This window comes from Apis laboriosa, unplaced genomic scaffold (genome assembly GCF_014066325.1).
Source record: "Apis laboriosa isolate Shangri-la unplaced genomic scaffold, ASM1406632v1 scaffold40_cov151, whole genome shotgun sequence".
Lineage (NCBI taxonomy): Eukaryota > Metazoa > Arthropoda > Insecta > Hymenoptera > Apidae > Apis > Apis laboriosa.
Genome location: NW_025223180.1, coordinates 6,023,100 through 6,037,881, shown reverse-complemented (window position 1 = coordinate 6,037,881; position 14,782 = coordinate 6,023,100). Strand labels below are relative to the sequence as shown.

At 25.2% G+C, this 14,782-nt stretch overlaps 2 protein-coding genes across 2 annotated transcripts; one reads left to right on the top strand and one right to left on the bottom strand.

Annotated features, from left to right (window-relative positions):
• Positions 1-11,484: 11,484 nt before the first annotated feature.
• On the top strand, positions 11,485-13,496 carry LOC122715833 (CWF19-like protein 1). Its single transcript, XM_043938347.1, has 3 exons — positions 11,485-12,240; positions 12,338-12,995; positions 13,080-13,496. Exons 1-3 carry the CDS (start codon positions 11,627-11,629, stop codon positions 13,377-13,379), a joined length of 1,572 nt encoding a protein of 523 aa, XP_043794282.1. The 5' UTR covers positions 11,485-11,626; the 3' UTR covers positions 13,380-13,496.
• LOC122715835 (probable methylthioribulose-1-phosphate dehydratase) lies at positions 13,456-14,721 on the bottom strand. The gene is made up of 5 exons (XM_043938350.1): positions 14,500-14,721; positions 14,332-14,426; positions 13,993-14,258; positions 13,733-13,934; positions 13,456-13,653 (listed from the first exon to the last, which is right to left on the bottom strand). The coding sequence occupies exons 1-5, from the start codon at positions 14,527-14,529 to the stop codon at positions 13,572-13,574; spliced, it is 675 nt and encodes a 224-aa protein (XP_043794285.1). The 5' UTR covers positions 14,530-14,721; the 3' UTR covers positions 13,456-13,571.
• Positions 14,722-14,782: the final 61 nt, after the last annotated feature.

The following is a 14,782-nucleotide window of genomic DNA, read 5'->3' as shown; positions in this document are numbered from 1 at the left end:
CGGTGCACGCTGGACTCCCCACCGAGCGTAGACCAACGTTCCTCCAACTTGCTACCCTTTCTTCCATCTTTCTCTCTCTGTTCGCACCTCCCTTTCTGTCCCTCTTTTCACCACTGTCTCATCATCTCTCTCTTCATCGCTTTCTCTTTGTTTCTCTGCCTCCTTCTATCGTTCCGGATTCTGGAAAAGCTTTCGTCGTACCAACGCAGCCGCATAACCTCACGAGTTGCGCCTGTGTCAATGATTTCTAACGTAGGCGGTACTTAAGCCCTGTTTCATCCCACCGTGGTGTGATAAAGGCTTTCATGAGGATAATATACTGCTCGCACAGATTAATTATTTTCTATGACCATGTAATTTAGAAACAATTAGTTTTCGAGCTTTTATTTCATACAAGGCGTATGCTCGAACCGTATATTTGAAAAAATTTTCACGATTGCACGATATCTTTACGGTCAAAAAGTTGATTTTATACCGGTTGAGAACCACTGAACTATGTATTACACGAAGCATTGTTATACGTCTAGATAACGCCTCCTGTTCTGATTGGTCGGTTGGGTGGTTCCATATGCCACGCCTAGTAGCGACTCTATGTAACCATCCCCACCATAATTTTACTAACACAGACGTACGCGTGTACCGTTTCTCTTTCTCATTCTATTTCATATATATAACATCTCTTCGACGTTGCTTCCGTTGCCGCCTCTCTTTGCCAACGGTCCTTTCCTCTCGTGTTTCTTTTTTTATTACTCTTGCGCACCGCAGCAACTGGCTGGGTTATACGAATTCCTTATGTAGGTGTGACTGTATATACACGAGTTTGTGTAAAGGTGTGTATTTATTTGCAGTTTTTTTAGCTACCAGTAAGCCCAAGGGTAAGTTTCTTCTGTTCTCCAAATAAATTCTTCCGGTTTTTCTCTATTGTTCGCGGTCAAACATATTTTAAACGAATGCAGAAGATACATTATCGAGTTATTATATAATGATTTGAAAACTTTGAAAATTATTTATCTGTTGGAAATTGTTTAAATTTATCCATCATATCATTCGTATTTTCTTATTCTCTCTCTCTCTCTCTCTCTCTCTCTCTTTTTTGATCTGTCACGGATGATTTTTTAATAGTATTTTTGTCACGGTTGTATTTTTAATGATATATATGCGAAATTATGCACGGTCAGCAGGTAGGTAGTAAGATTTTACGACATGAAAATCACTTCCAGATGTTGGTCATTTGACGATACGGTGTGGTCTATTCGGAACAAGTTCTCACGACCAAATTATTATGCTACCACACGAAAATTCGCAACAAAGTTTTTAGTTTTCAATTTTTTCTTAGTTAAAACTTATTTTTAAAAATAATATTGCGTGTTGTATAAATGATTAGCTTTACATGATCTGAAACATCAAATAAAATATATTTCAATTATAAATAAAACGTTTAATTTTAATCAAATATCTTTTATTTTAATAAAATAACTTTAATTAATACAAAGTAATATTATTCAAATTACGTATATGTAAAAAGCATCATCAAATAATCACTAACAATTTTGTATCGACAAATATATCGACGGTTGAAAAGTATTTTCTAAAATTTTTATCATTTTCGTTATTATCGACTATAGTCTCTTAAATATTTATTTATCAATATATAAATAGACAAAATACATAAGATAGATGAATAATTTAATAAAATAATCTTCGATGATGTTGCTTTTTGTCAAAATGCTTCAAAATTTCTTTCTACTTTCATTATTATCAAACCAGCTCAAACTTTCATTTATTTAAATATCAAACGTCGAATCAGAATCGAATTTAATATCTATATTATTTATATTAAAGAGATATATTAAGATATAATGTATTTATAAAAAAAATGTAATAATGTATTCAACTGACATTTCATAATTAATATTTACATCATTGATCGCATTCTTACGGCAAATGTAGAGCAAATAGTGGAAGAAGGACAGAGATAGATTAAAAATTCGGAAATCAACGCCATCTCTAGAGTGGCGTAAATGAAATTAATATAGACAAGAAAAGCAAATAATAAGAAAAAGATAGAGATAATGTAAGAATTGATTATTAACGCCATCTCTTAAATGTTTTTAGAAAGATTATTTTTTGAAAAGATGTTTTTACTCAATACTCAATACTCAAAAGATACTAAAGATCAATTTTTACCTTATTTTTATCCACATCCTTACTATTTAATCTTTTTATCTATATTGTTTTATTTGATACTTTAGAATATATATTGATTCAAAAATTTTTAATCTATTTCTGTTCTTTTCCTATTTTATATAATAATAATTAAATTAATAAATAAATTTAAAAATATAAAATAATTTTTTTTTAATTTGTTTTTTAATTTTTATAGCTATTAGATATTTTATTATTATAAATATTTATAATTAATATTTAAATCTAATATTAATAATCTTCTTTCTATATTTTATAATTTTTTAATTTAATTTACTATTATAATTAATTGTTTTTTATCTATTTTTATATTTTCATATTTAAATTAATCATTAATATTAATATTTTGTAATTTTTTTTTTTATTTTAAGTTTATGTCTCCATGTGTAGATCTTTCATTTTACGAAACCTGTATCATTTTGGTATCATTTTTATAGACTACACATGTTATAGATTCTTTCATTACTGAAAACTTTTCAAGGATTATTCTTTAAAAAATTATTCTTAAAAAGGATTATTCTTAAAAAATGATAACAAATCAAGAATTACGTAATCCAATTTAGATTCATATCAAATTTCTTTTGAGTATTTTAATTATCTAAATTAAATTGCAGATATTATTTTATTAACACTTATCGTAAAATAGAATTATCAGGCGAATTGAATGTATGCATTTTAGAATCTTAAATCTTTAAATATAAAATAAATATTTATGGATTAAATATATATAAATATGCTCTACACAAAATTATATTCCTTAATTTAAGATGAATTATAATATGTACTTTCAATCTTTTCATTTCTTTGCTTTTCGAGAATCAAATTATTTTTTTTTTATTCTTCTTTTGAATTTTCAATTTTATGTGGAATTTTATTAGAGAATTCCTTAGAATTAAGATTAAGTTTAAATTTTTTGAACGACATGGGATGACAATAAAAAGTGATAGATAACATGGAAATTAATTCTTAGTTTTTATTTATTTTCAATTTATTTTTTTTTATATTATATTTCATTCATTTTTTAATATTTGTTTAATTTCTATTTTAATTTTAATTAATTTTTATTTTGTATTCATTAATAATATTTCAAAATTTTTTAATTTGATTATTTTTTGTGTTAAATATTAACACAAAATTGTATTTTATATTAAATTAATTTTGATAAATAATTTTCATATATATAATTTTATATTTTTAATAAAGAAATCTTCGTAAAATTTTGATGTTACAGAAATCGTCAATTAAAATGCATTGTATAATACTTTAATTTTCGCGCGGCTTAAGAAAATAAGGACCACATCGTTTCAACCAATTAGAAAGCTCCTAGGCGAATCTGTATTGCATGGTATCATTCTTTTCTCGAAAATCATTGTGATCGGACGCATCAGCTCGATTTGATTATGTAGTAAGTAATTTTGCTTTTATTATATCATCAAATTTATAGATTATTGTTTTACTTATTTATTCAATAATTTATTAAACATTATAATTACGGAATTCATGAGTTTTTTAAGTTCTTTTATATTTTTTCCTTCTATCATCTATTTGACTATTGAGGTTACCAACCTTGCTTGTACTATAACCATTCTAGTCAAAATTTAAATTTAATTATTGTTTTTATTTTAATATAATTTTAATTTTAAATATTTTTTTTTGTGATCTCGATTTTTATTATAGATTATTATTCGATTATGCCGAAATGACTTCGAAAGAATGCATACATTACAAGAATTTATTACACATAGCCAAATTATTAATTATTTTTCTTCAAATATGGTAAGATTTTATTTCTTTTCGCAAAAATATTTAGAATAAATTTCATTTGTCTTTTTATTTATATTATTGTACAATGAATATATAGTAATTAGTTCATTAGAACCAAAGAATCAATTTTTTCCGTCAAATTATATTACTTTAATAATATATTAAATACGTCTTTTAAATGCGTCATCTGTTATGTTTATATATCTATCTCTCTTATTCGTCTATGTTATGTTTGAAAATGTAAACATTTCTTATATTACGAGTATTCCAAGAAATTGAGATTTCATGTCCATGACTCAATTTGTTGTCAAACTTTCGAGCGTATCCCCTCCTTAATTCACGATTCGATAATCGAAATTGTGGTACGAGGTATCATTCTGCTCTCGATATTAGTAGTGTTCAGACGTATCATTTTTCTGTGAGGTGTGTAATTTATTTGTGCGTAATATTTGCTTATTTTTTGGTGTAATTCTTTATTGTGATAGGAATTCTTTATCATTTGTATCTATTATACAATTAATATCTTTGTTATAATTGATTCATTTATTATTATAATTATTTAAAGGCTAAATTATTGCTTTTTTCTTTATTCATCTATGTGAAGGTTAAAATTATAAAATAGCTCGCCATAAGTTTTTAAAAAAGTTTTTAAAAAAGAATTTAAGTTTAATTATTATTTTATTTTAACATAATTAATTTTATTGTACATTTTGTACTTTTATTTTAAAGTTTTGGTTTTCTTTTCTTCAGATTATTAATTGATTATTGGGATGATATACAAGGCGGGAAAAATTTCAATATGGACGTCATCATACAGAACTGGTAAAGTTTAAAAATTTTTTACATTTCTATTCTTTTTTTTTATTGAATTATTAATGATACATATCATTATTAAGTAATATATAATTTAATTTTCGAAAATATTATAGTTAAAAATAATAGAAAATAAAACTAATGAATTTCTTAATGCATATTAATACATATTAAGAAATTCATTAATCTATAATATTGCCTTTATTCATAATTAATAATTTTATATAGCTTATATAATTATAGCTTTATTAATAGTTATTTATATAACTTTAAAATATATAATATTATCAATATAACTTTAAATAACTTTAAAAAATAGTAATATTTTTAGAACAAATGCTTAATAGGAAAAGGAAGAAAAATATCAAAAAAATATTTTATTTCTTTTCCTGCTTTATCCCTTCCCATTAATCTAGTTTTAATTTCAGAAAATGTGACCACGTGCAATGTGGTCTGTAGAGTCAGTGTTTGTTTCGTAGTATTTTTAATATTTTTTAGAGCATAAGAGCTCTAATTAAATTTAATTATAATAATTATACGCGAAATTAGAATCAGTGTTTGTTCGCCGATTATATAATATAAACGGACGCGTTAATAATTTTTTATTTTTATTTTTTTATTTTAAATATTCGCTTTCGGTATAGAGTAAAGTCAGTGTTTCTGAAGAGTATAAAGCAATCATCCATCACGCGAAGAGGTAATTATTTTTTCATATTTCCAATCATTTTATTTTATTTTTTGTATTATTAAGAAAAGAAATTGATATTTTAAAAACATTAATTTTTAATTTTTCTGAAATGAATTATTAGATTCTTAATTCTTAAATTTTAAATTATTAAAGTTTATTAAATTTTTAATTCTCTATTTTTGAAATTTTGAATTTAATAGAATATCTACTATATCTATTATTATTTTAAAATTTTTAAATAATCAAAGCTATGTTTTGTAAAAAAAAATTACATATAATATTCTATATTCTGTTAAAGATGCTGTCATCATCCCCTGGATTTTTGAAAAAATTTTTGACCGCGCACAATGCGGTTGGTAGAGTCAGTGATTGCTTCGTAATAGTATCTTTTTTAGAGCACTACTGCTCTAATTTAATCTAATTATATATATATATATATAGTCGCGAAATTAGAATCAGTGTTTGTTCATCGATTATAAATCGAAGTGTTAGTCTCTTATTTTTATTTTTTTTTTTCTATAAATATTCGTTTTCGGTACAGGGTAGAGTCAGTGTTTTTTCAAGAGCATAAGGCAATCATCCATCACACGAAGAGGTAATTATTCTATTCTTTTATTCTATTTAAATTCTTCTATCTATAAAACAAAATCATTAAATCATTAAATTTTTAAATTTCAAGTTTTTTCTATTAGATTCTTATTATTATTAAAATTATTAAAATTTTTATTATTATTAAAATCCATTAGAATTTCAATCTTTATTATTATTATATTATCTATTCTAATAGAATTTTATTTTTTCTTATTTCAATTTTTTCAAAATATAGATTGTATTTTAAATTATGTTCTTTTGCTTTTTGTTATAGATATTTTACGACTTCCCACAGCAGTATAGATGACAACGCAGATTCTTCGCAGCAATGGTGAGTCGCATGCATTTCTGTTCCTCTGGTCACTCAATCATGTCGTAGGATGAAAGATCCGAATCGACACGAGTGACTGGTTGTATACGTAGATTTTTGCACGAGCACAGTGACCACGGGTATTATTATACCCGTGAGTAGTAACATTTTGTTTTATTTATTAGATCAGGATAGATTTTCTTGCACATCGCGTTTTTAACAAGATAATATTGATAATTAATATTGTACGAATAAAGTTTTAAAATAATATTTATAATTTAATAATAATAATATAATAATAAAATTGTGATTATATTATAATAATAATTATTTATTATCATATGATAATAAACAATATTCAATTTCACCTGCTTCATTGTACGATTTTCTTTATTATAAACATAAGTTTGAAATTAAATTATAAAAATATAGTTTTGTATTCCTTTCGTACAAAAATGTAATAAATTATATGTGCAAGAAGATATTTCGCGACAGATAGATTTCTGAATCAAAACAACAAGTTTTAAATACTGTTATTACATTTTCGAAAATGTGTTTTGATGAAGAGATCATCTGAGGTTATTTTTTATTAATATTTTATTTAAAATCAATTATCCTTTATTATTAATTATCACAAATAAATTTCTTATTAATTATTTGTACATATATATATTTTTTCCTTATTTAATATAAAAGTCAGTAATAATTCATTATATTTCTAAAAATTTATTAAAACTTGAAGTAAAACGAATAAATATTAAAGAACATTAGTTCGTTAGATTGAAAATTAATACTTTTTTTAGCTCAGGATTTTCAGATTTAACCCCTTCCGTGTTCATTGCCAGGATCTCACTCACGTGCCCAAGTGCTACTTGGGTGAGAGAAAGGCAATGGGCATGATGACCTTAGTTCATAAGTTAATAAAAAATTAGCGATTGACGATGTGTTAGTGTATCGTGCACGACGTATTTTTCATATTGTGTGTGTATGATTAGGCTATGGAATTGCGTCGTTTCAAATTATTATATATTCCATTCACAATTAATCAATCAAATTACAATTTATAATAATAATTTTACATCCGCTATTAAATATTGCGGATTATAAATAATAATATTAACTTATTCTTAAATTATAACAATACATATCGTATCATCCAGTAATCTCGTTTTCTTAGTCATACGTATTATTTTAATCATAACTGTACATAATTACGATTGAAATGCGATGTTTTTATCGCAATTTTCGCAATGGTTGCTAGCCATCGTCAGTCGATTTCAGAAAAATGGTACGTAAAGTTTAGAGTATGCGAGTAGTGTGCCAAGCTCGGGTGTCGGAGGCGTCCCGGGACGTTTTCCCTAGTGTAGGCATTTGCGCCCGAGTATTATGTGTGAGAATCGTGGAATGAATGTGTTGGTATGCCTGTTTTGCCATTTTTTAAATATAGGGCTAGGTAGGTAGGTAGTATACTTCTGGTATGTCTGTTAATTATAAGTAGGTAGGGCCGGGCAGGTTGTCACAGTCTCCGATCGGGTAGGCGCGTTTTCGCGTGACAACCTGTTTCAGGAAATAAAATTTGAAAAATCGAGGGTAAAGCTGAGACGAATGGATTATTACCATTCGTCTCTGGTTCTGCTCGTCGAATTTTTCGAATTCCGTGGTCGCGGTCGTGATTTGGTTTCGAAACGAACGTTATGCTCGAGATTTTGCGCATGTACGGAGAATGATCATTGCGATCGTTGGTCGTTCATGTGCACTCAGTTTCCGCGATTTAGTCATTTTTTTTTCTTTTTTTTCTTGATTTGCGATTAGTGAATCTCGAGCCTAGATTTAAGTTTCAGCGGGCATTGCGCCCGAAGGAGGAAGACCGAAGAGGCCTCGACAAACTGTCGCGAAGAGGGGCTGCAACGAATGATTTCTCATTTTTTGGATTTGTTTCAAGTTCAAAGGATGGGAAGTCATTGTTACTACTTTGTCACTGTGCTCGTTTTAGTAATACGTAGTATATGTTGTATCGTCTGGCCAATTTGCATGCTGGCCCATCGTTCATCCAGTCATCATGGGCAAATCGCGATTTTGCTTTAGTGTTGCGATATAAAATAATCGCGTTTGCTTTAGTGTTGCGATATAAAATAATCGCGTTTGTTTTAGTGTTGCGATATAAAATAATCGCGTTTGCTTTAGTGTTGCGATATAAAATAATGATCGCGTTTGTTTTAGTGTTGCGATTTTAAAAGTATCGCGTTTGTCTTTAAATATTTTAATTATTATATTTAATCTTAAATTGAGATTTGATCTTTCTTTTAATTTTCTAGTATTGTTATTTATCATATTAATATATTTGAAATAACTTGTCATTCATTCAATAAATTTGTATTAAAGTTTTTATGAATTAGTGTTGCGATATTGTTGAATCGCGATTGTTTATTAGTGTTGCGTTGATGAATAATCGCGTTTTTTAAAAATAGTGTTGCGTTAATAAATATTCGCGTTTTTTATAATAGTGTTGCGTTGAAAAAATGCCCAAAGTTTTCCACTGGAATTGTGGAAATATGTTCCTGTTTTTGGACCACCTAATCACCTAACGCAGTTAAAAGAAGAGCTGCACAATGGTGGTTATATAATAGCAACCTCTAATATGGTTGCAGTTCCGCTATTAGTGTTGCGTATAATGAAATGAGTGCATAAATTAATAATTAGTAATTAATATTGCATGCTTCGAATATGTTCTATTTTTTTTTTTGTTTTTTTTTTCTCGGATAAATTGAATTGCATATATAATAAAGCACTCCTCGCGATTTCTTTTGAGAATTTAGTAAATTAGTGTTGCGAAACAAAAAACATATTCCACTCACGGTTTGTTCGGGTTTTCATTGAGTGGATTGAGTGATTATTTTGATGGCTCTTCTAGCCATTTTTTCTTTCTTTTTTCTTTTTCAGCATCCCTTATTATTACCAAAGCATTTGTTTCAAAAATATTATTATAATATATAAATATATTAAATGATAGGTTTGTTTTTTTTATTGAAAATTATGAATTACTTAATAATGATTTGATTTTCTGTTAAATAATAATATGTTTTTTTCAGGTATAAATTGTTGTTTTTTAATAACTAATCCAATAATTGAGATTTTTACAGATATCTTTTGAAGAAAGAATTAGAAGAAAGAAGTATACGTATGTATTGTTACAAAATAAAATTTTTTTCTTGAATTTTACTAAATCTATTTTAAAGTTTGTTTCAGGAACCAGTCAGCTATCAAAAAAAAGTGTATAAAATTCTTCATCCTTTATTAAATCTAAATTGCAATATAATTTGTTTCAGGAACCAGTTAATTATGAAGAAGAAAGTATATAAAATTCTTCATCCTTTATTAGTTTTAGATTGTAATATATATGGAATAATAATTTTCCATATGGAAAAAAAGATTCCTATTAGGTAGGATATTCAAAGAAATTATTTAATTTTTATTTAATTTTAATAATAAATAGGGGCCCCTAAAAATAAAAAGAATATCTTTTATTATATATATATTATTTGGATATTTATCTATCCATTAAATAAAAATAGAAAATTTACGGAATAGGCAAATTAAGTTAGATTTGTATTTATATTTTCAATTAAATTTGATTAGGTAAGTTATTTTCATAATCAAAATAATATATATAAGAGATATTCAATAATAATATTTAATAGTAGAAAATATTTTATAAAATATATTTAGTATTAAGTGCATGCATAATCAAGGGTGTTAATTAAGTAGATAAAATAATATAATGTAGATAAGTTGGATAATGGATAAAATAATATAATGTAGATAAGTTGGATAATGGATAAAATAGTATAATATTTTATGAAAAGCACTTAACATGCTTTTTTTTTTTTTTTTGTGCTTTTTAATAAAATATTGATAGGAATTATATTGATAAGAATGTATTTCTTAATTTAAAAATTAAGAAATATTACTTTAGATTTTCGTGTCGGTTTTCCTTGTAATTTCTTTTGTAGTTTGTTTTGCACAGCGATCAAGAGTTTGAACGTTTTGCAAATGTCTATCAAAAGAAAAATTTATTTAAAAATTAATATTTTTTTGCGCAAAGGAGGGTGGATGGGACGTGGTTAGGGTGGGTCTCCTATCAGCAGCAACCTCCACGAGGTGAGACCTGGGCAATCATTATTATTTGATATATAATTTATAATTATATCATATATAACTAATATTATAATATAATTATAAAATTGTATAACAAATAATATGAGCTAATTGGCTGCGATTAGATTTAGATTAGATTTTCATGTATTATTAAAGTATTATTTGAAGTTATTTAAATAATTGCAATATTTTCATTTTGATTTTTTAAAATTATTAAATATAAACATATATTTTTAGTTTGTTTATGTTTTAAGTTGACTTAGAAATCTTAATTTAGAATTTTTAAATGAAATTTATAAATAAAATAAAAAAATTATATTCTCTTGATAATTTACATATAATATTCTCTTAATAATTTTAAAGATAAAAGTTATATATTTATAAAATTAAAAGTTTTAAAAGTTATATATTTAAAAAATTAAAAAAAATATATATATAGATTTTGTGAATTTAGAATCAATTATTATATATTTCAATTAATTGTTTTATAAAAATTTATATAACCAATATAAATATGCATAATCATTTATATTTTAATGAGAATTCGAAAAATAAAGTTTTAATTATAACTTTGTTTATTTACACATTAAATCTATTAAGATTTAAAATACATGATTTTTGAACAAATTTTGAAATGAAATTTAGGGACAGTAAGAAAAAGTATATATAAAAATCAGTCATATTATTGAGATATCCTAGTGTTGCCATCTATTGTAGAATTTTACAATATATATTGTACAATATATTGAATGTTGAATCTCTATTTTATAGTTAGTCCATGATAAAACTATTATAAATTGTGTTATCTTACTATTGTTTTGATATGCCCTCTATTATTTAGCGTGGAGAATTTAGGAATTAATTTTATTTCCAACTGAAGTTAGGAGAATATATTTCGATGTTTAATTGTACATGATATTTATTTATATTAAAAAAATAATAAAATGTTAATGAAAATTTATATATTTTTACGATAAAAACTAGTAGAATAATGATAATAAAAAGTTATCTTAATTATAAGATTTATAAGTTTTCATATAATATAATTTCTGTATCATATTGATTGTGCATATTTTTATTTGGTAAAACATAGGTTAAATATGACTGAAAAGCAAAAAGTGTTAATTTGTGGAGATGTTGAGGGACATTTTAAATTTTTATTTAATAAAATCGATGCTATTAATAAAAAAAGTGGACCTTTTGATTTTTTATTATGTGTTGGAAATTTTTTTGGTAAAAACAATACAGAACTTGAAGATTATAAAATTGGTATAAAAAATATACCAGTTCCAACATATATTATTGGTGCTAATAGGCAAGCTGATTTAAATAATTATCCAGAGGTAGATGGTTGTGAAATATGTCAAAATCTTACTTATCTTGGCAAACGTGGATTATATACTGCTAGTTCTGGACTTAAAATAGCATATATTGGTGGTATAGAAAATAATTCTTCAGAAACGAAATCTATTTGTTTTGATGAAAATGATGTTATGTCGATTAAGCAGGCTTGCTTAAAAGGTCAACCTAGTTTTCGTGGAATTGACATATTGATGAGCTCTCCTTGGCCAGCTGATGTTACAAATTTAGATCCTAATAAACCAAACTTTAAATATCAAGGATCAAAATTAATTGCATGGTTAGCTGCTCAAGTAAAACCAAGATATCATGTATCAGCATTAGAAGGAATTCATTATGAAAGACCTCCATATAGGTAGATAACAATTTTTAATATTTAAAATAAAACTTAAAAAAAAAAAAATTATTTAAAATAAAATTTTTAGCTATTTATTTATTATTTTAATTTTTAGAAATCAAAGTTTACAAGAAGGAAATATTGAAATTGCAACAAGATTTATAGCACTTGCATCTGTAATGAATAATCAAAAAAAGAAATGGTTATATGCATTGAATCTAACTCCTGTTGATAGAACTCGTTTATCTGATTTGATTATGAAAACTACAGATGAAACAGATACTCCATATCCTAAATCAATGTTATCAAATAATCCATCCTTACAAAAATTGGAACAATTAAAACAGACACAATTTTTCTATGATATGGAATCTAAAGAAACATCTAAAAGATCAAAATCTTCTGAAGGTTCTAATAAAAGATCAAAACCAGAATTTGATCAAGCAAAATGTTGGTTTTGTTTATCAAGTCCTGAAGTTTCTAAGCATTTAGTAATATCAGTTGGTACAGAAGTTTATATTGCACTTGCTAGAGGTGGATTAGTTGAGAATCATTTTTTAATTTTACCAATAACACATCACCAGAGTCTTTCTATTTTACCAAAAGAAGTAAAAGAAGAAATTGAATTATACAAAACTGCAATATCCAAATATTATGCTACTATGGATAAAGTACCAGTATTTTTTGAACGTAATTTTAAAACATCTCATTGTCAGTTACAAGTTGTACCAGTTCATAAAAATCAAATACCAGCTCTGAAAGAAACATTTATGGTATATATTTTTAATGATTGTTAGATAATATAAACATATATTATATATATATTAATAATTATTTTGATAATATTTTTGTTTTAGGAAATGGCAGAATGTAATAATTTTAAAATGTCAGAATTAGCTCCACATACTGATTTGCAACAAATTGCAAAACCAGGTGTTCTATATTTTTATGTAGAATTACCAGGTAGAGAAAAATTATATTATAGAATAAAAAAAGATTTTCCACTTCAATTTGGTCGAGAAGTGCTAGCTTCAGACAGAATATTAGATCTTGATGACCGAGCTGATTGGAAAGATTGTCAAATGGATGAAGAGGAAGAAATTGAATTAGCAAAACGAATTAGAAGAGAATTCCAACCATTTGATTTAGATTCTTAAAAATATATAAAAATTCAAGAAAATAGTATTACAATACATGTATATATATAAAATTTTTTGTAAAATATATAGATATTAATTTATTATTTTATAAAAATAATCAATGAACATAGATATTGTTCTTAATTGATAATTTTATTATTTTCTCTTTAGAATTTTAGTTGGATTTAATTCATTTAGATATACTTTTTTTTATTTTGGCACTGCAGCTGGATCTAATCCACTTAATTTCATTTGTAAGGCAATATCAAGTATATAATCATAACATTCAGCCCTAAAAAAAGAATATGTTTAATAGATAAAAATAAAAAAATATTCAACAATTAAGATCAAGTTAAAATTAAATTACATACATAGATTTTGCTTGTTGCCATGTATCACCCCAAACATAAATACCATGTCTTCTTACTAATACAGCACAAGTTTCTGGATAAGTAAGAATAACTCTTTCCAATTCATATATTAAATCTTCTTCAAATGGAGTATTTTCTATTATTGGTATCATTAATTCTTCATCATAACGATATGATCTTTCTAATTGTTGATTTCTTATACCTGTATTATGCATTTATTTATTTTCATAAATAAATAAAGGATTATGCATTTTACTTACCTTTTATCATTTCTAAATGGGTAACACGAAATTCTTCTCCAGGCCAATGTAACGTTACCATTACAGCAAATTTTGAATGACTATGAATTACAGCTCCAGCATTTCTCCATCTATATATGCACATAAATAATGGAGTGCATTGTGACTTTTTTAAATTTTTCTTTATTGGCAATTCTATATCATTTCCACTAATATCTTGTACAAATAATTCATCTGGACAAATGCGTTCTTTTTGAACCCCAGATGGAGCAATATAAATTTTTTCTCTGTAAGTATTATAAAATATTAATCTATTATATATTTTTTAAATTTTATAAAATATGATAATAATATTGTAACCTATATTTAATAGATATTCCTCCACCAGTACCAGTTACCCATCCTAGATTGTAAAATTGTTTACACAATTCAGGAATTAAAATTCGTGGATGTTCCTAAAAATAAAAAAAATATTAAAATTATGCATTAATAATTATTATTTTTATCAAAAAGTATTTTAAATAATACTTTATCATAAAAATTATATTCCGAAGACATGATAATTAATAACTGGAGAACTTTGAACTAATTTTTCTGTTTTTTGCACGATTATTAATTGTTATCAATTCAGTGGTCACGATTATAACACGATATGTGCACGTGCATTAATATATAATTTGCAATAATGCATAAATTTTTAATAAATAAGTATTGTTGTTAGAAGAAAATATCGATATAAGATTTATTTTTTTTTAACACAATATAAATTTTATTTATAAATATAATACAGAAATTATAGTTGATTTAGTAG